This window comes from Littorina saxatilis, linkage group LG12, assembly GCF_037325665.1.
Source record: "Littorina saxatilis isolate snail1 linkage group LG12, US_GU_Lsax_2.0, whole genome shotgun sequence".
Classification (NCBI taxonomy): domain Eukaryota; kingdom Metazoa; phylum Mollusca; class Gastropoda; order Littorinimorpha; family Littorinidae; genus Littorina; species Littorina saxatilis.
The window spans coordinates 31,805,152-31,827,712 of NC_090256.1; the positions used below are offsets into that span (position 1 = coordinate 31,805,152).

Here is a 22,561-nt window from a genome sequence, read left to right on the forward strand (position 1 = left end):
TCCAATGACCTCTACACTTTAACGATGGTTTCGTTGACCTTTGACCTTTTTCAAGGTCACAGGTCAGCGTCAAAGGAAAAATTAGACATTTTATATCTTTGACAAAGTTCATCGGATGTGATTGAAACTTTGTAGGATTATTCTTTACATCAAAGTATTTACATCTGTAGCCTTTTACGAACGTTATCAGAAAAACAAGGGAGATAACTAGCCTTTTCTGTTCGGCAACACACAACTTAACGTTGGGCTTTTCTCGGAAACTATAAAAGTGACCGGGCTCAAATTTTATGTGAACGTGACTCATTGTGTTGTGAATAGCAATTTCTTCCTGTCCATCTGATGCCTCATATAATATTCAGAACTGCGAAAGTGACTCGATCGAGCGTTTGCTCTTCTTGTTCATGGTAGCCAGGACATTTGGTGCTATTTGGAACAAGCTTTCGTTTGACAATACGGTGGTACCTGCGATGTGGGGCCCCTCGAATTAGAGGACACCTTCCTGGAAAGGACACACTCTGTAGTCCCTTACTCTATTATCTTGACCAAACTGGCAAAGTATACCCATCATGCGAGGCCACTAGGGCGGGGATGTAGCTCAGTCGGTAGCGCGCTGGATTTGTATCCAGTTGGCCGCTGTCAGCGTGAGTTCGTCCCCACGTTCGGCGACAGATTTATTTCTCAGAGTCAACTTTGTGTGCAGACTCTCCTCGGTGTCCGAACACCCCCGTGTGTACACGCAAGCACAAGACCAAGTGCGCACGAAAAAGATCCTGTAATCCATGTCAGAGTTCGGTGGATTATAGAAACACGAAAATACCCAGCATGCTTCCTCCGAAAACGGCGTATGGCTGCCTAAATGGCGGGGTAAAAAAACGGTCATGGGATGTCTTGTGACACACACATTTTGCAGCCAGGACATTTTGTCCGATATTTTTTTTTTTTATAACAACACTGTACATTCTCTGTGTTGCAGGCATCGAGGGCTGTGCCAGCTGATGAAGGCGCGAGGGGTGAACACGGTAGGGGACCTGGCCAGGCTGACGGAGGTGGAAGTGCAAAGCATGCCAGTCAGGGCGCCCAAAGTGGACAACGTCAGAACCGTGCTCACGTCCTTCCACGCTCAACACTATGCCAAGAAGACGGCCTTGTCGGATTCAGCACCACAATGTGTTGGTGGAAATGACTCGAGCAGGTTGGTGGTGTTTTGAGTTTGAGGGCCGGGATGTGTTTTTGTAAAGGGGGTTGAGGGAGGGGTTTGCCGTTTCTGATTCAGCACTGCAGTGTGTTGGTGAAAATGAGAGCATGTTGGTGATGTTTAGAGTTTGAGGGCCGGGATGTGTGTGTGTAAAGGGGGTTGAGGGAGGGATTGGCCATGTCTGATTCAGCACTGCAGTGTGTTTAGCAGGGGTGGGAGTAGTTCCGTATAATTACGGAATTCCGTATAGCAAAAATTTCACACACGCACACACAAAAAAAAGTGAGGAAAAAACCCTGAATCCTAATTGCGTCTATATCGGTTTCCGTGTTTCGGTTCGCGCAATTTCCGATCCATAAAACTGAAGATAATTCCGGAAATAACATGCCGTCCGCCATTTTTGTCTCGAGTGAAACCTAGACATCGCAAGCTCGGTTTACTTATTAAGATGGAGCTAATTACCAATGAGTCGAAGACAAGAAAGATCGACCAGAGCTTACATAAAAACAAGTGGAGGAACGACTGGATGAACTTGGTGGACGATTTAAATCGCCCATTTAGAAAATGGCTTCGCAAAAGTCTGAAGTGGGCTCAGCCTGGTGTTTAGTTTGCAGCAAAAACAATTGTCTACAAATCGAACGGGAAAAAGTCAGCTGAAATTCATGAATATGTTTAATATGCATATTTTGCACTATTAATATGTTTCTTTTAAAAATCTTTATTGTTCAAACTTCAAATCATTAACTTTTCTCTTTCAAGTTTGTTCCTTTAACTCTTTTGTATAGACAATAGGTGTTGTAGGGACTAATAGAATGTAGGTTTCTTTTCAAGGAGAGGACTTTATTTGCTCCCCAGACCCCCCACCGGGGCGTTGCCCCTGCAACCCCACCAAGGGCCGTTGAATTTTTTTTCAGTATAGCTCAGATTTTTTGCTCCCACCCATGGTTTAGTGAAAATGACTCAAGCAGGTTGGTGGTGTTTGGAGGGCTGGGATGTGTGTGTGTGTGAAGGGGGTTGAGGGAGGGATTGGCCATGTCTGATTCAGCACTGCAGTGTGTTTAGTGAAAATGAGAGCATGTTGGTGATGTTTAGAGTTTGAGGGCCGGGATGTGTGTGTGTGAAGGGGGTTGAGGGAGGGATTGGCCATGTCTGATTCAGCACCGCAGTGTGTTGGTGGAAATGAGAGCATGTTGGTGATGTTTAGAGTTTGAGGGCCGGGATGTGTGTGTGTAAAGGGGGTTGAGGGAGGGATTGGCTGTGTCTGATTCACCACTGCAGTGTGTTGGTGGAAATGAGAGCATGTTGGTGGTGTTTCAAGTTTGAGGGCCGGGATGTTTGTGCGAAGGGGGTTGAGGATGGGGAATTTACAGAGAGAGAGAAACAGGTCATTCATCCGTGTTTTAATAATACTTTCTTTCTTTCTTTATTTGGTGTTTAACGTTGTTTTCAACCACAAAGGTTATATCGCGACGGGGGAAAGGGGGGAGATGGAATAGAGCCACTTGTCAATTGTTTCTTGTTCACAAAAGCAGTAATCAAAAATTTGCTCCAGGGGCTTGCAACGTAGTACAATGTATTACCTTACTGGAAGAATGCAAGTTTCCAGTACAAAGGACTTAACATTTCTTACATACTGCTTGACTAAAATCTATACAAACATTGACTATATTCTATACAAGAGACACTTAACAAGGGTAAAAGGAGAAACAGAATCCGTTAGTCGCCTCTTACGACATGCTGGGGAGCATCGGGTAAATTCTTTCTCGTCCCAATATGGGACACCCCCTAACCCGCGGGGGGGGGGGGGGGGGGGGGGGGGGGGGGGAATAATACTTTCAAAACTAATGACGTAAGAAGATTTACAATATGCAAGAGAACATAATAAAGAGAGGATGGTGATCTTGGTATCAGTTACTTGAAGAAAATGTTTCTCAGTCATAATGGAGTTCACTTTTTCACATTGTTTCAGGGGACCAACAGCAGAAGACACCATAGCATCCTAATAATGAGGCCTGTCACGGAATCTTCGTCGTGGTCACTTTCTTCCTGTGTCCTCATTATCATCACAGCAACCAAGAACTGAAAGCCAGTAGCTTCTCTGCCAGACTCTTGTGATACGATTTCTTCTTGAGCCAATAATGGATGAACAGAAGCCAATCTTGATGTTCCCACACAGCAAAATAAATAGACATAGGCATACAACGAAAACAACCTCATCAGAGCAAAACATTCAGCAAACAAATGCATCAGATATATTTCCTCCATGTCACACACACACACACACACACACACACACACACACACACACACACACACTTATGAATGCACATCAACAGACACACACTACATTAATCCTGACATTATTTACTGTGCGATTTATGCATTGTACACTTGGTACAGTACCATACTTGTACATGTATTTTATACTACCTGCTGACCCTTTTTCTGAACACAAATTGTTTTTATTTAGAATATGCTTTTCTTCTGATGTACATAATCTAAATTATGTAGGTTAATTTAAAGCATACTAATATAAGGGTTGAACACATTTTGGATATAGCTCAGTTGGTAGCGCGCTGGATTTGTATTCAGTTGGCCGCTGTCAGCGTGAGTTCGATCCCAGGTTCGGCGGAAATTTATTTCAGAGTCAACTTTGTGTGCAGACTCTCTTCGGTGTCCGAACTCTCCCCCGTGTACACTACATTGGGTGTGCACGTTAAAGACCCCACGATTGACAAAAGGGTCTTTCCTGGCAAAATTGCTTTGGCACAGTTAATAATTGTCTACCTATACCCGTGTGACTTGGAATAATAGGCCGTGAAAGGTAAATATGCGCCGAAATGGCTGCAATTACTGGCCGTATAAAATTTCATCTCACATGGCATCACTGCTGAGCGCCTAGAACTGTACCCACGGAATATGCGCGATATAAGCTTGATTGATTGATTGAACACATTTTGCTGACAATAATTATACCAACCCTAATGAAAAAGTTTGTAACTGCTTTGGAGTGAGTGAATAGTAGATGTAGACTGTTTGGTTTTTAAATGCTTTGTTTGGTATATTTCTCTTATGTACTTTTTTTTTTAATCAGTTTTGAAAGTCCAGTACAGATGTTTGATGAGAAGATGGCTTGGAGTGTAAGGTGAAATGATTTTAAGACTAAATTATAGTTGAAAATTGATGGTGCTGTATCATGCTTTATTTTAGATTTAGGATTGGGTTTAAAATATTTCACAACCTTTTTTGCCATCATGTATTGACATTGTGTTTTAAGAGTACAATAAGATTGTTTAGAAAAGCATCAAAATTGTGTTTGTGTGTGTATGCTTGCGTGTGTGCGGCTGCGTACATTGAAAACTACATTTTTTGTTAAAAGGGGAGAGAAAAATGAAAAGTTAATTAAAAAAGTTTCAGTTTCAGGAATATATGCAGGTTACATCAAACACGCACATTGGTGCAATGAAAATAGGATAAACAAAATAGATGTTATGAAAGCCACAAGAACAGGCTGAATATAATATTTTGTGTAAAAATAATGGTTCTGTCGACACCATTAATGCATGTTCGGAATCAACCGTGTGAAGGTGATCACAGATCCATGAATATTATATTATTAAGTCATTGTGTAAATATAAGCGTTTAAAACGCAGATACTTTGAAATTTATGCATTTCATATGATAGGCCCCGGGTCAAATTTCTAAACGAAAACAAAACCCTGAACAGAAGTGAGCACTGAGAGTGACTTTGACAAAGATGCTCAAAACACGCTTCAAGCTTTTTATTACAAGGCAGCACACAAAAAACATTAAGCAAATGAAGATAACAATCATCCGACTTTAAAGGTGTTGTCCTTCACGCTTGCACGATCATCTTCACTACCACAGATCTGTCCAGGTTATCACGAGGGAAAGAGCATCCTTTTATTTATTATATTTATTTATTTATTTATATAGCGCTTGACGTTCTCTAAGCGCTTTACATATTAATTTCTGCCGTGTGAGATGAAATATTTTACACAATATATAACGCATTCACATCGGCCAGTAAATCGTGAGCCATTGCGGCGAATATTTACTTTTCATGGCCTATTATTCCAAGTCACACGAGTATTTGGTGGATATTTTATCTATGCCTATACAATTTTGCCAGGAAAGACCCTTTTGTCAATCGTGGGATCTTTAACGTGCACACCCCAATGTAGTGTACACGAAGGGACCTCGGTTTTTCGTCTCATCCGAAATACTAGCACTTGAACCCACCACCTGGGCTAGGAAAGGGGGAAGAAAATTGCTTACGCCCCGACCCAGGGTCGAACTCGCAACCTCTCGCTTCCAAGGCAAGTGCACTTACCATTCGGCCACCCTTTCAGTCAACAGCATGGCTGCATTCTCTCCATAGTGGGGTTCTTTTACCCGAATTAATGTAGCAGATTGACACGGGCGTCATTTACAACATGCATGCAACCATACAGTACCACTCTGCATGCACAGTTAGCAACCATACAGTACCACTCTGCATGCACAGTTAGCAGCCATACAGTACCACTCTGCATGCACAGTTAGCAGCCATACAGTACCACTCTGCATGCACAGTTAGCAGCCATACAGTACCACTCTGCATGCACAGTTAGCAGCCATACAGTACCACTCTGCATGCACAGTTAGCAGCCAGGCTGTTGATTTTTGGCATATGTTTGAAATGAAGGATGCTCTTTTTCTGTGTAAAAGCCTCAACCTATCTGTGAGGGTGACCACAAAAAGCACAGTAGAAAAACTTTTATTGTTGATAATCTCCTACACACACAAAAAAGTACATGCACCTTTAAAATGACACTACACTGTTGGCTGATGACAGCCAAATAAACTTGGCCAAAAAATTATTGCAACAAATTTCACACCCAAATTAAAGCATTAATTCCCGTGAAATGTCATTAAAACTGTATAGGCCAGTCAAGGCCGTTCACTTGACTATCAGGATCACTTTTTGGATTAAAGGTATCTTTTACAGGGATCACGTGACCGCCGCTCAAATAAAGGTGTACACCCTCAAAATCGACCAGACAAAAACGGAAGGACCCAGTTAAAAATCGACAAAAAATCACGATAGGCAAACTTTGCAACGTTTACATACGAAAATAGTCAAGTGAACGGCCTTAACTGTCATATACAGTTTTAATAAAATTACATGGGAATTAATGCTTTAATTTGGGTGCGAAATTTGTTGCAATAATTTTTTGGCCAAATTTAGAAACATTACATGCAGCGATGCTGTTTTTAAACAGCAACAGGTGTGTACAAATGTCATAAAGAGAGACTGTGTATCTGTATGTGTGTTTATGAGTGCGCACGTGTACACACATGCTTCCTTCCAACAGCAATGGCTCATGAATATTCATTTACATTACCGGCGTACCTGTTGTTTTAATCGTGGATAAAGTTTCATATTAAATGCATTCATACATGAATCAACCTTTCAATGATACTTTTTTTGTGTTAAACTTATCCATGTGACATTAATTGCTTGCCTGTGGCTATGCAAGCACACCAGATAAGTCGTGCAAGGCGAAATTACTACATTTAGTCAAGCTGTCGAACACATGGAATGAAACTGAATGCACTGCATTTTTTCATCAAGACCAATACAGCTTCATCGATCGCCGCGACAAGAAAATCGCTCACTTTTCACGTGCAAAACGAAGTGAAATTGACTAGCCAGTATAGCGCGGTAGCGTTTTGCGCTAAGCAGGTAAGCGCGCTTTTCTGTATTCTTTTTAACTTTCTGATCTTGTGTTTGATACAGACATAATTATTATATATATATGTTTTTTAAATCAGGAAATCATAAAGAATAAGATGAAATCATTTTTGGACCGATGTCTAAAATTGTCATCGTCGTATACCTAATTAACCTTTGATCGTTAATTGTGATCACATTTTTAGAGTAAACATGACATATGTATTATATTTTCAGATTCAGAATTTGATGAAGAATACGATGCAATCAATTTTGAATCTGTTTGCGAAAATTTTATTTTAATGACAACTTTAATAAGCAAACTCATTAATTAACTTTTAAGCCTCCAAGCTGAAATGCAATACCAAAGTCCGGCCTTCGTCGAAGATTGCTTGACCAACATTTCAATAGAATTGGTTTCCCTGTCTGAGCGATCGAGAAGAAGAAGAAGAATAGAATTGGTTGGAAAATGAGAGCGTGACAGTGCCGCCTCGAACTTTCACAAAAAGCCGGATATGACGTCATCAAAGACATTTATCAAACAATTTCAAAAAAACGTCTGGGGATATCATACTCAGGAATTCTCATGTAAAGTTTCATGTAAATCAGTCCAGCAGTTTTCTCTGAATCGCTCTGCACACCCACTGGCACAGACAGACATCATTAAATGACACAGTTCGTTTGAATGACTATTTAGCATGTGTAAACCTCACACCCGTTCTCGTGGTTTACTCCACCCCTGAACGATCGTGGACCCGTGTGACCCAGTTTCCCTTTTTCACATACGTGAAGTCGTCAGTTTGTAGTTTCAGCTAAAATGCAACAAACACCTGCGTGTGGCACGAACTGAGCGGTGGCGGTTGACCATTCAAAGAAACTGGTGATATGCAGAAAATTTGTCTGCTTGGGCAAACACGACCTTGCATGAGTTCAAAGTTTCAAAACTTCGAATTGTACTGATCTTGTCTTGATGAAAAAAGAATCATTTTATGATTTAAGAATGATTTTCTCACATGCTGTCAATTTATTATTTAGATTTTAAAAGTTAGTTCTGGCACCAAAACGAGATTTCCGATTTGTTTTAAAGTAAATCCGGCCGGCCTGGCACATAGCGTGCTGATAAACCAAATCCTATGAACGTGCAATAAATTAACCCATCTTGTTTTCCAATTATGGATTTTGGAGCATGAGCACTCTATTATTCTGTTTGGGATTTGTTTTTCTTTTTTTACAAGAAACTGAAAAGTCTGTAAGAAAATCCTTGAAGTGCTTATCCACTGAAATCAAAGTCTTCCCTGTGACATTCAGTTCTGACAGACAACGTTTTATTTACAGTATAGCATTATATTCTTCAAAATATACTTTTTTTACTCATTTGTCCAGAAGACGAGACGCAGAGGCACCATGAATCCATCAGCACTAACTTGGTGTGTACTACTGTCTCATTCCCTGATCACCACACACTGCGTGAAGGGCAACAACATGGAAAATTTTGCTCTGGAACATTCTGACAACTCGAGGTACCAAGTTCTGAAGGATGGCACAGTTCTTCGCTTCACCAGCAAGCCTCCCCTTTACGACATCACGAAGCAAGGGACCACAACCTGGTACCCCTGTGTGGCAGAAGTGGTACAGCCCAGCAACACCACTACCACCCCTGCCAGAGTTGCTATTCGATGGGTGATCCCCGAGGGTGTTCCAAAACTCAACCACTCTGGAGGAGACTGGCCTCTTCTTCAAGGCCACGGGTACTTCGTGGACACAGATTCCAATAACACCCTGGTGCTGGTTCACCCTGAGGTGACTGACGAGGGAAGATACATCTGCCAGGCAGAACTGAAAGGCATGAACACCAAGGCTCACATGCAACTTCACGTTATCTTCTACGATCGCGGATTCCTGCCGACACAAACGGCTCACGGATTCCTGGGGCTGGCTGTGATCCTAGGGGTAATTAAGGCGGCGTGGTTGTTCGATCGTCACGTGATCGACCCCTACATTCAGAAGCAGAGGAAGAGGAGGAGGATTCCTGTCATCAGTGAGGATAAGACCCTGGATGAAGCACAACCAAGTCTGCAGGATGTTTGACTCACAGTGGACAGTTTGTTTAACGCTAATCTTCTTCTTCGTTCATGGACTGAAACTCAGGGGCGGACGGGGGGGGGGGGGGTGCACAGGGTGCAGGTGCACCCCCCCTCCAGCAAAAAAATAAAAAAAAAATTGGAAAGCTGATTCTATGACCATTTCTAAGTTCAAATGGCACCAGATGACACCATTTTGCTTCTTTGGGCCAAAATTTTTTCCGGGGGGGCATGCCCCCGGACCCCCCTAGCAAATTCGGGTGCTTCGCGCCCATCACATTCACTTTCGATTCAAAGTGCACCCCCCCTTACAAAGCATCTGATCCGCCCCTGAAACTCCCACGTTTATTCATGTTCTTGCACGAGTGGCCATTTTTACCCCGCCATTCAGGCAGCCATACGCCGCTTTTTTTTAGAGATTAACGCTAATAACTTCTCAGCTTCTCCCATATCAGTTTCCATTTGTAAAATACTTAGCAACTTTTTCCTTTATTTCCATCGTCGGTTTTTGACACTTATGTTTGTTTATGCACAATCATTCTCAAAGCTTCACCTTATTGGTCTACTTTGATGCCCTGTCTTTTTACATTCAGTCAACATTTGGCTGAATGTGTTGCTGGTTATGGAGGCACGGAATGAAGAGTGAGCCGAAGGTGTGTATGTAGAGATTCCCACAAAACTTTCTTTCTTTATTTGGTGTTTAACGTCGTTTTCAACCGTTCAAGGTTATATCGTGACGGGGAAAGGGGGGAGATAGGATAGAGCCACTTGTTAATTGTTTCTTGTTCACAAAAGCATTAATCTAAAAATTGCTCCAGGGGCTTGCAACGTAGTACAATATATGACCTTACTGGGAGAATGCAAGTTTCCAGTACAAAGGACTTAAACATTTCTTACATACTGCTTGACTAAAATCTTTTTCTTTTTTTTTTCATTTGACATTTGACAACAAATCAGTTTTCCGTTGGCACGTTTTGCTGTGACACCTATGCCAATCTGCAAACATTTTTTGTTACAAATCCCACTCTGCACAGGAAGCAGCCAAGCGCCCTCGGATGCTCTTATCTTATATAACATCATCAACAGATCCGCATATACTATTGCCAACACGGAAAGGAAAGTACCATTACATGTTTTGTGATCAATGATATGTAGTATCCTCTTCACTCTAGTGGACACCCCTCTTTGAAGACAACCCCTTCCCCCAATTACTTCTTCTTCTTCTTCTTCTGCGTTCGTGGGCTGAAACTCCCACGTACACTCGTGTTTTTTGCACGAGTGGAATTTTACGTGTATGACCGTTTTTTACCCCGCCATTTAGGCAGCCATACGCCGTTTTCGGAGGAAGCATGCTGGGTATTTTCGTGTTTCTATAACCCACCGAACTCTGACATGGATTACAGGATCTTTTTCGTGCGCACTTAGTCTTGTGCTTGCGTGTACACACGCGGGTGTTCGGACACCGAGGAGAGTCGGCACACAAAGTTGACTCTGAGAAATAAATCTCTCGCCGAACGTGGGGACGAACTCACGCTGACAGCGGCCAACTGGATACAAATCCAGCGCGCTACCGACTGAGCTACATCCCCGCCCGTTCCCCCAATTTAAGACTTCTCCCCTTATCAGACCTTGCTTTTTTTCAGATTTAGTTTTTATTTCGTCTGTAAATGTACTTCTACTGTAAGACTCCCTCCCATTCAAGACCTGGTTTTATCCTACATACGTGAGAGAGACACCCGTGGGATAATAATCGTTCAAATCACACGTGTGTATATCATGTACAATGAGGTCATGTCAAGCAAGTCTGGCAAGGACCTGTTTTTCCACTGCTTATGGTGCCAAAGTCACCGAGACAAACGTCAGTATAGAAACAAAATGTGCGCTCGCTAATTACCCTCGATGAATCTTTAGAACTAACACGTCACGCCACACTTTCAGAGTGACGTTTCTTTGCTTTGACGTAATAGATTGCACGAGGCTTTAGAAGAGATCAAGGTTCCAAAACAAGCGTCTTCAATTTAGCTGTCTTGACTGCAGAACATTAGGATAAACAGAAAACTACATGGCTTGCAGTTTCGTACCAGATTTACACTCTTTGCCTATTCAAATAGTGAACAGCTCGCTTTCGCTCGCAGTTCAATATTTAGAAAAAACAACTCGTGTAAATATGGTACGACACAGCAAGCCATGTTCCCCCCGCTGGTTAGGGGGAAGAATTTACCTGATGCTCCCCAGCATGTCGTAAGAGGCGACTAACGGATTCTGTTTCTCCTTTTACCCTTGTTAAGTGTTTCTTGTATAGAATATAGTCAATGTTTGTAAAGATTTTAGTCAAGCAGTATGTAAGAAATGTTAAGTCCTTTGTACTGGAAACTTGCATTCTCCCAGTAAGGTCATACATTGTACTACGTTGCAAGCCCCTGGAGCAAATTTTTGATTAGTGCTTTTGTGAACAAGAAACAATTAACAAGTGGCTCTATCCCATCTCCCCCCTTTCCCCGTCGCGATATAACCTTGAACGGTTGAAAACGACGTTAAACACCAAATAAAGAAAGAAAGAAAGCAAGCCATGTAGTATTCTCTATTTCTCAGATTTTGGGAGGTCTTAAAAGGGGGGTTCCACTGTACCAGCATTTTGGCATCCCTGATGGTGTGGAGGGCAGGAAGCCTGAACAGAGCAATGACACAACCGTTAAAGGCACACTCCTTCCCGTGAAAGCAGTTCGGCTCACCATTTCAGATCTAGCCAGGTTTTTACATGGAATATGACCATCCCTCCACTTGGCCACAAAACAAAAATCAACACAATTACTGCTTGCTATGGTGAATTTGAACTTTCGTAATGAATTAATTTCTTAAAATGGCGCTAGTGGTGTTTACTCAATAAATTCAACAACATAATTTCCACTGCGCACAGAGATGACCCAGGCTGTTCATGTTTAGTGTGTGTCCAAGTGGAGGAATAGTCTTATAACAGCCTGGCTAGCTAAACATGTATAGTTATGTGTAGTCTTATAACAGCCCGGCTAGATAAACATGTATAGTTATGTGTAGTCTTGTAACAGCCTGGCTAGATAAACATGTATAGTTATGTGTAGTCTTATAAGGTCTGGCTAGATAAACATGTATAGTTATGTGTAGTCTTGTAACAGCCTGGCTAGATAAACATGTATAGTTATGTGTAGTCTTGTAACAGCCTGGCTAGATAAACATGTATAGTTATGTGTAGTCTTATAAGGTCTGGCTAGATAAACATGTATAGTTATGTGTAGTCTTATAAGGTCCAGCTAGATAAACATGTATAGTTATGTGTAGTCTTATAAGGTTCGGCTAAATAAACATGTATAGTTATGTGTAGTCTTATAAGGTCTGGCTAGATAATCATGTATAGTTATGTGTAGTCTTCAAAGGTCTGGCTAGATAAACATGTATAGTTATGTGTAGTCTTATAAGGTCCGGCTAGATAAACATGTATAGTTATGTGTAGTCTTGTAACAGCCTGGCTAGATAAACATGTATAGTTATGTGTAGTCTTATAAGGTCCAGCTAGATAAACATGTATAGTTATGTGTAGTCTTATAAGGTTCGGCTAGATAAACATGTATAGTTATGTGTAGTCTTATAAGGTTCGGCTAGATAAACATGTATAGTTATGTGTAGTCTTATAAGGTCTGGCTATATAAACATGTATAGTTATGTGTAGTCTTATAAGGTCTGGCTAGATAAACATGTATAGTTATGTGTAGTCTTATAAGGTCTGGCTAGATAAACATGTATAGTTATGTGTAGTCTTATAAGGTCTGGCTAAATATTTGTTTGTTTGTTTATTTATTTGTTGCTTAACGTCCAGCCGACTACGCAGAGCCATATCAGGACGAGGAAGGGGGGGATGAAGGGGGCCACTTGTCAAGCGATTCCTGTTTACAAATGCACTAACCCATTACTTGTGTCCCAGCAGGCTTTAGTAAAACTAAATTAATACCTACTGGAAGATTACCAGTTTCCAGTATGTTAAAATAGGCTTAACCTATCTACTGCTGGACTTACATCAGAACACTAACAGATTAAACTATACATGAATCGCGAGACAAGCGGCAAGAGAAGAGATTTTTGGAAAAAATACAGGTGAATGAGCAAGAAGGCAGAAAAAAGAAAAGAATTCATGAAGAAAAAGAGAGCATGACAGGAAAGAGGAACCAAAAATCTATCTAACAGCAAACTAGAAAGCTCCTGCGGTTCCAAAAACAGGAGGGGCCTTTAATTTCATAACCGCAGTGCCCCACTGCGGGACTGGCTAGATAAACATGTATAGTTATGTGTAGTCTTATAAGGTCTGGCTAAATAAACATGTATATGTGTAGTCTTATAAAGTCCGGCTATATTTCTTTCTTTCTTTCTTTATTTGGTGTTTAACGTCGTTTTCAACCACGAAGGTTATATCGCAACGGGGAAAGGGGGGAGATGGGATAGAGCCACTTGTCCATTGTTTCTTGTTCACAAAAGCACTAATCAAAAATTTGCTCCAGGGGCTTGCAACGTAGTACAACATATTACCTTACTGGGAGAATGCAAGTTTCCAGTACAAAGGACTTAACATTTCTTACATACTGCTTGACTAAAATCTTTACAAAAATTGACTATATTCTATACAAGAAACACTTAACAAGGGTAAAAAGAGAAACAGAATCCGTTAGTCGCCTCATATGACATGCTAGGGAGCATCGGGTCAATTCTTCCCCCTAACCCGCGGGGGGAGTCCGGCTAGATAAACATGCATAGTTATGTGTAGTCGTATAAGGTCCGGCTAGATAAACATGTATAGTTATGTGTAGTCTTATAAGGTCTGGCTAGATAAACATGTATAGTTATGCGTAGTCTTATAAGGTCCGGCTAGATAAACATGTATAGTTATGTGTAGTCTTATAAGGTCCGGCTAGATAAACATGTATAGTTATGTGTAGTCTTATAAGGTCCGGCTAGATAAACATGTATAGTTATGTGTAGTCTTATAAGGTCCGGCTAGATAAACATGTATAGTTATGTGTAGTCTTGTAACAGCCTGGCTAGATAAACATGTACATTTATGTGTAGTCTTGTAATAGCCTGGCTAGATAGACATGTATAGTTATGTGTAGTGTTATAAAGTCCGGCTAGATAAACATGTATAGTTATGTGTAGTGTTATAAAGTCCAGCTAGATAAACATGTATAGTTATGTGTAGTCTCATAAAGTCCGGCTAGATAAACATGTATAGTTATGTGCAGTCTTATAACGGCCTGGCCAGATAAGACGTTGAGCCAAAATGTTTACACAGGAAGGAGTATGCATTTAAAGGGATAAACGCGCAGTGGCGTGGTGGTAAGACGTCGGCCTCCTAATCGGAAGGTCGTGTGTTCGAATCCCGGTCGCTGCCACCTGGTGGGTTAAAAGTGGAGATTTGTCCGATCTCCCAGGTCAACTTATGTGCAGACCTGCTAGTGACTTAACCCCCTTCGTGTGTACACGCAAGCACAAGACCAAGTGCGCACGGAAAAGATCCTGTAATCCATGTCAGAGTTCGGTGGGTTATAGAAACACGAAAATACCCAGCATGAGAGATGTTCAACGTGCGGGCTAATTCACCTGCCTTGACCTCTCACCAATTCATTGTAAAGCGCTTAGAGAACGTCAAGTGCTCTATAAATCTCCCATATTATTAGTATTATTATAAAGACAAGCCTAATGTTGACCTCCTCTGTTCTGTGCCTCAGCCTGTAAATGTTTTCCTTCCAGCTGTGTATCTTTGTTTGCCTCTTTTTTTTAATCTTTTTTTTAATTGCACTGCCTGATATTTTTTACAGTTTCTTAAGAGTAAAGTTCAAGTTAAATATGCTACTTCTGTATTGTCGTGACACCTTGATCTGCCAAATCAAATGAATCACCAACTCTTCACTAAACACATTATATGTAACACATGTTTGTTTTTTAAACAGAGATCAATCCACATCGGTAACATGGAGGAAATATTCAACACACACACACACACACACACAGAGGCACACAAATCTGTCAAATTTACAAAAGTGGTCCACATTTTATGCATGTCATTGTTTGACATCCTCATACGTTACAGGGTCACTGCAAGGTAGTGATGAAGTCAACAGAACAAACACAAATCAGCCTAACGGTTTACAGTCTTGCTGCTAAGAGCTTTATCTGTTTGTAATTTTTCATTTGAAAGTTGGCATGTAAGCACGGGTAAACTGTCTCTTCTTATAACATTTTTTTAACAGCCGCTGAAAGTTAACCTGACAATAAAAAAATGACACATGTAAGAACAATATCAAGTGTTATAAGAGCTGATGTTGATGGTGTGAAAGAGACAAGGGAGAGAGACTTTGAGAGTACATGAGTCAAAGAGAAGTTAAAAACTGATGCTTTGAAGCAAAGGAGAAAGTTGTGGCCCTAGCCCTTTTCTCACCAACGCAAGACCAATAAACCACACAAACCATAGATATGCACACACTTATATTCTCAACATAAGCACGCACACACACACACACACATTCTCAACATTAACACTGTCATCGCATGCATCATCACCATATCCGTGTCTATTGCTCTTTTGTTTTATCACACAGTACAAATTGTGTCGCACACTACCTCCACTAACTAGGTCCTTATCTCCTCATTAACTGGGCATGCGTAATTCCTTGAAAACAGCCAGGTATCCGCACTAGTCTTCAGCCAGGTATCCGAGCTAGTCTTTATCTTCATGAGGCCATTTCATCCACACTTGATCACATGCTCAGGGCTAACACCTTTCTGGTTCTTGCCAAAAATACGGTTTTTAAAAACTTTTAAAACCTGAAAATCCGGTTTCTTAAAGTAAAATGTTGTTCTTTGTCCCTTCAAGATAATTTTAAAAAAAGCCTCAGGTTCTGGGTGTCGCCGCCGTGGACCCTGGCCTTTCAGGGTTTTCACTTTTTGTGTGTGTTAGCCGTGCATGCTTGACATCAGCATCCCTTTGAAGAAGCAGCATTGGACCTCTGGCCCACATTTTGTTATGTTAGCGTCTCAAACTATTAATCATTTTTCAAGAAGGCTGCACCTGAATAACATCATGACTGTACCTTTAGGTTGAACCCTAAAACTGCTGCCTCAATCAGCCTTCGTCATTTGCTAAGCCCGAACTATTCTGCAAAGGCTGTTTGGCATCACTGCCACTATCCACTTCCTGCGTATGTTTTAATGCATGACTGTCGCTGTTACCAGATACACATGAATTGTTGACTGCAGACATCTTCGCACAATCGCCAACATCCTGTTTTAAATGCACTGAATGAAGCTTTGATGTTAGAGTTTCCAGGTCCTCTTCCTTGGCTGCCGGGTTTGTGTGAGGTTTGACAAACTTGGCCTGAACAAAGATGCGGGGGACGCAGATACCTTCCTTCTTGTTTATGGTCTCGCGATGGACGTACTGATTCTGCTGAACTTCAAATCCAGCTTCACGTGCGAGCTCCTCAAGCAACTCTGCAAACGGAATGCACTGTTAGTTAATGCAAGTCTGTTAACTAGGGTCACCGAGCACACTCATTTCAAGTCACACTCTCACACAAAATAAATGGCTGTAATCTAATAAACTCAGCATGTATTCTAATAAACTCAGCATGAGATCCTTGTGAAAGAGAACTGTTGTCAGACTTGAAACAAATGTCACATTCACCAAAATCATAACCAAGTGAGGCAGAGTGCTTATGACAAGATCTTCTTCTTCTGCGTTCGTGGGCTGAAACTCCCATGTTCACTCGTGTTTTTGCACGAGTGGAATTTTACGCGTATGACCGTTTTTACCCCGCCATTTAGGCAGCCATACGCCACTTTCGGAGGAAGCATGCTGGGTATTTTCGTGTTTCTATAACCCACCAAACTCTGACATGGATTACAGGATCTTTTCCGTGCGCACTTGGTCTTGTGCTTGCGTGTACCGTATTTGACGGATTACAAGACGCACCGTTTTATAAGCCGCACCCCCGACTTTTAACAAAAAAATTGGGACGAGCCACGTATAGGCCGCGTCACTATATTAGCCGCCGTCGAAAAAAATATAATCAGATCGTGTCAATCAATCAAAACAATCGGGCAAACGAAAGTACGGTATTTGGCGAAATCGGCAGAATAAACAAGTGAAACAAAGAAGAAAAGTGAACAAGTTTGAAGAAAAATGACATACTTTCAGGTTTTTCATTTTTTGGGGAGTGGCAACCATGAAAATATCACACACACAATTTGTAACCAACACACACATGTAGTCCCGCCCGGAATAAGCTTTTTTGGGATGATTTACGACTTTTGCGCACATTTTGAGCAGACGAAAACACAACATGGCGGCTCTTGCTCCTCCAACTATCGCGAGACACAAAAAAACGAAATCTCGCGCGCGCGAGATCCTGATACATCCGGTGTTTCTCTGTACGCTATCTTGTCACGATGACTTGTTGACAAACGAAGATTCGCGAAAGAAAGAGAAAAGCGCCGAGTCTTGAGTAGAGAGCTAATAAAGTACCGGTAATCGCTAATCGAGCGAAATGAAAATCCGCGGCGACTTCCATTAGGTGAATGCTATTCAAGTTTAGAGAACGTTTTAGCCGCATCTTTTTATAAGCCGCAATGCGATTTTTTTTTTTAAAGTCGCGGCTTGTAGTCCGCCAAATACGGTACACACGAAGGGGGTTAAGTCACTGGCAGGCTGCACATAAGTTGACCTGGGAGATCGGAAAAATCTCCACACTTAACCCACCAGGCGGCCGCGGCTCAAACCCTCGACCGCCACAGCGCCCGTCATGACAAGATCAAATATCAAAGGGATATAAGCTCTCTAGATATAGACAACACTAAGCCAGAGCTATGCCAAACAAATTTCTAACAAAAGCAAGCAGTTGAAACCATTCAAAGTAACAAATCATATTCTCAAATTTACCCAAGCAAAAACTTCCAAACCTAAAAAAAACTGTCAAACTTGTATCAGCTGATATTCCAACATCCTGAGAACAACTACTCTGCATTTGATAAAACTTTCTATGTTAAACAAAGCAAAAACAATGCCCTACCAACTGAATGTTTAAAATTAAGATTTGCTCAACTTACCAAGTGAGAAGTAAAAAGCTCGGGTCCCATCTTGACGAACGTAGAAATGATCCGACAGCTTGTGTCCGGGTGCGAAACGAAGCATGGCGTAGTCATGGAGACCGTAGTCTCTGAACAGTAGAGTGCCTCCTGGTTTTAGAGTCTGAAATGATGTGATGTAATTTAAACACATTGCCAATGATGCAATACAGCAAACAAACACAGATGAAAGGAACAAAAAGCTGCAGTCAGAAATACTTATTGTTAAAATAAAGAGTAGAAATTATGTTCTGTGATTTAGAGTCATAATTATGTGTTCCCACTGGAGATACATAGTGTTCTTGACCCAAGTATGCAGAGAACATTTTACAGTTCTAAAGCCTTTATCAGACAAATGAAAAACAGATTAGCACAAATAACAAAACAATGAGGTGAATCTCATTTTCATAAAGATATGATGTTTGTTTTTTAAACAGAAGCACATATCTCCCTGCTTCATTATGATTGAATGAAACTCGGGCTCTGTAACTAAACACATGGCAACTCACAACTTAACACAATTTTTGTGCGGAAATATTATCTATCATTCGAAGAAGAAAAAATGCAGAAAAATGGCACACTTACCTGTAAGACATTCCTCAAAGCCTGCAGCATTTTATCAGGATGGATGGCGGACAACACAAAGATCATGGTTGCTATGTCAACGCTGTTGTCAGGGACATTGTCGGAGAGGCTGGTGGTGATGTCAGCATGAAAAGCGCTGCAGCGACTTCCGTCGTAACTTGCATGGTCCTGTCAATAGCAAAACAACAAGCAGCCATCAGTTTTACAACAGAATTTGTGGACATGATAGGAAGTTTACAGGAACAGGTGCCACTTTTGTAATCAGTATAACTTAGAGCAACATGCAGCATGAGGCCTGAAGGTTAAATGACGGTCATCATTCATCATTTATGCCTTTGACCCCGTCCGGGGCATAGGCTGCCAACAAGAGCTCGCCAGGCACTCCGATCCTGGGCCAATCTCTCCAGTTGTCTCCAGGTGTAGCCGATGTGTTTCACCTCTGCCTCCAAGTCACGACGCCAGGTGTTTCTCGGCCGGCCTCGTCTCCTCTTGCCCTGCGGGTTCCATGTGAGGGCCTGTCGCGTGATGCTGGTTGTCGTCTTGCGGAGTGTGTGGCCAATCCACCGGAAGCGTCTTTGCAGAATGTCCTGTTCTACGGATAACTGTTTTGTTCGCTGCCAAAGGTCTTTGTTGCTGATGGTGTCAGGCCAGCGAATTAAATGACGGTGCCTGGTTCAAATTATGACTGTGGTACCTGCAATGTGTGGCCCCTCTGATGAGAGGACACCTCCCTAAAAAGGACACCTTCGGTTGTACCGTTTTCTAAGGCAAAAAAAAAAAAATGTCTGTTTCTGGTAACATGGCTAAAAAAAATAGGGTCGGTAGGTCGGGATTTTTATTTTTATTTTTTTAAAATTTTTTTTTTACCCCCAAATGTAGAGCAATAAAACTAACTTTAAAAATCGCGCAAAGAGACTGGATTCACTATACATAGAGACAAGACACTCAACACATTTACAAATCGTCAGCGGACTTTCGTTTTCACACGTTTTTGTTGTTCATTTTCTCACCCTGTCCTTTACCACCAAAAAATAAATAAAAATTTTTGAGTTTGGAAAAAAAAAGTTTAGGGTCGGCGCCGAAATTTAGGGTCGGTCGGGTGACCAGAAACAGACAATTTTTTTTTTTTGGCCTAATATATCTACTGAAATATACCTGTCATGACAGGCCACCTGCGATGTGGGGACACTTTTGGCTGGTCCCAAGGGTGTCCTTTCATCGCAGGTACTACTGTCGCTGCTGGCATCTACTACAGAATTTTAATTGCACTTCAATGCTAGATTTTACTCCAAAAATCACACATTACATACATCAATAAAGTTGCTAGTACTGTACAATGTTCATTTACATACACAAGCAGAAATAACAGACCTTGACAAACTGCACAGCTCGCTTAGAGAAGTCACAGGCGTAGATAAATAATGATTTCGTCTCATCTTCTTCCAGCAGGGGGAACATAAAGTTGCCAACACCACACCCCACTTCAAACACCACCTTCCGCTTCTCTCCATTCTGCAACAAAATAACAATCAATTTTAATCTGCTTAAAGTCGGTCAATATGTAGAGACAGTTCTTTTTTAAATTCCCTTTGTGAATGTCAGGAAGTTACCTCACTCTCATCTGGAAAAATATATAGGCCCCTCTCAATACTCCATCCCTTTCATCACCTTTGACCCTTTCTTTCTTTCTTTATTTGGTGTTTAACGTCGTTTTCAACCACGAAGGTTATATCGCGACGGGGAAAGGGGGGGGAGATGGGATAGAGCCACTTGTTAATTGTTTCTTGTTCACAAAAGCACTAATCAAAAAGTTGCTCCAGGGGCTTGCAACGTAGTACAATATATTACCTTACTGGGAGAATGCAAGTTTCCAGTACAAAGGACTTAACATTTCTTACATACTGCTGGACTAAAATCTTTACAAACATTGACTATATTCTATACAAGAAACATTTAACAAGGGTAAAAGGAGAAACAGAATCCGTTAGTCGCCTCTTACGACATGCTGGGGAGCATCGGGAAAATTCTTCCCCCTAACCCGCGGGGGGTACCTTCGACCCTTGCCCAATTTTAAAACACACAAATAAATGAAAGTGAGAGACACAGACAGTTGGCTTGCAAAAACTGCCATCTATTTTCAACTGATTTTTACAAGAGATTTTTATGAACATCCAGTGTAAAAGAACAACTGAACTTTTTTTTTTTTTTTTGCCAGCTGAAAAAAATTACAAAAACAAATCTGATTCAGTCTTCTTCTTCTTCTTCAGCGTTCCTAGATCAGGCCTCAGATTTCCAGTCTGATTCAGTCTGAAATGATAATCCTTCACATCCTGTTTTCACTTGACTGGAATGTTTTTTTTAGTCCATCTGAAGCATCAATTGTCACTTCCACAAATATTCTTTCTCCAGTAAAAATGGTTACAGCACAGTATTGTTCGGTGTCCTTGGTCTTCGGTCACAGACGTATACTTTTTTGATCTGATGCATTAAGCCTGGAGCAGGTCTTCCGACCATCAATTTTCCTACCCAGCAGACAAAGCCAGGACATTTGGACCTGTACATAGTTTCAATCCAGGTGCAAGAGACCTTTTGCCCTTTGTGACAGGGAACAACACTGACAACAAGTCTATCGAACCTTAATTTTACCTGCTTGCTCCCCACAAGTTCTTCAAATTCTCTCTTTGTCCAGTGCCTGTCTTTAAAGAACTTGGTGGTGTTTCTCTTGTAGAACAAGTCCCAGTTCTTTTCGGCTTCCTTCTCCAGCTTGGTCTGTTTGAAATCCGACACCAGACTTGTGTCTTTCTGAAGACGTTCTAGCTCTTCATCTGTCAGTTGTCTTGCAGCGTAACCATTCGTGGTACGAGGGTCTGTGTCTCCTCCTCCAGTTGCCATTGCTGGCCATTCGCGAACCTTGTGGACGCCTCTGTGATGCCTTCACAAATCAAAATATGTCCTGATTACTATAATGTACATTTATTTTTAACTCTACAAACAAAACTGAGATAATGGGAGTCCTTGTTGCTTATTTTGGAACAGGGTGAGCCAATTTTGCGACAAAACAGTTATGCACACTTAGCGGAAGACTTGTTGCAACCGACACGTTTGTATCAATCCTTTCTGAAGTCAGGCCTCATTAATTTTGTGGATGTACACGCCTGTGATAGCCACTAATTATAGTGATCAAAACTACGGCCAGTAGTCAGCTATTGAAGATATAAGAGACCAAGTCAAAGACAGTTTAGAAAACAATTTCTCAAGTATCATTGATGGGGATCCCTGGAAGTCATGTGTTTCACCTCACAATGAGTGACCCCAGAATGAGTGATCTGACTGGCATGTTCACATCACACTCCACAGCATGAGACCGGCTCAGCAACACCTGTTTTAAGATACTTTGCGTTATCCTGTATTGACATCTGTCGTTTGACGTCACATTTCATGGGTCCCTTGGTGGACAAATCAGCGGCACATTGACTGTCAGATATGCTGTCCGTAAACATTGTCTGGGCTCTTTGCTAGCACACCTGGCGACTGTCTCTTTTGTCTGCATGACTGTGGCATGTGCCTTTGACCACCAGCCCTCCACTTATCACTGGTGAAGTATGCAGGCCTCAATACAGTGGAACCCCCCTTTTAAGACCTCAAAAGATCTAAAAAAAAAATCAGGTCTTACAGAGGACGGAGTCTTAAAATGGAGGTAAATCTACAGAGGCAACAGAAATTCAGAAAAATCAAGGTCTTAAAAAGGAGGAGGTCTTACAAGGGAGCGGGTTCCACTGTAGAATCAACCATTCAGGGATCAACCATTCTGGAATCAAC

The 22,561-nt window shown here is 41.5% G+C and overlaps 2 protein-coding genes across 3 annotated transcripts in view; one reads left to right on the forward strand and one right to left on the reverse strand.

Moving 5' to 3' along the window:
* The window catches only part of LOC138981765 (telomere-associated protein RIF1-like), a 52,552-nt gene extending 47,972 nt beyond the window's left edge, over positions 1 to 4,580 (forward strand). The window contains exons 30-31 of one of the 2 annotated variants that reach the window (XM_070354839.1): positions 974 to 1,192; positions 3,165 to 4,580. In XM_070354839.1, coding sequence (XP_070210940.1) covers positions 974 to 1,192; positions 3,165 to 3,198 — 253 coding nt within the window. In that variant the 3' untranslated portion in view covers positions 3,199 to 4,580. The remainder of the gene's footprint in view (positions 1 to 973; positions 1,193 to 3,164) is intronic. The other variant, XM_070354840.1, reaches the window with a different exon arrangement.
* A 10,481-nt stretch (positions 4,581 to 15,061) lies between these two features.
* On the reverse strand, positions 15,062 to 21,683 carry LOC138981770 (tRNA N(3)-cytidine methyltransferase METTL6-like). The gene is made up of 5 exons (XM_070354848.1): positions 21,389 to 21,683; positions 20,114 to 20,254; positions 18,743 to 18,910; positions 18,140 to 18,281; positions 15,062 to 16,525 (listed from the first exon to the last, which is right to left on the reverse strand). The coding sequence occupies exons 1-5, from the start codon at positions 21,632 to 21,634 to the stop codon at positions 16,158 to 16,160; spliced, it is 1,065 nt and encodes a 354-aa protein (XP_070210949.1). The 5' UTR covers positions 21,635 to 21,683; the 3' UTR covers positions 15,062 to 16,157.
* Between the last annotated feature and the right edge of the window lie 878 nt (positions 21,684 to 22,561).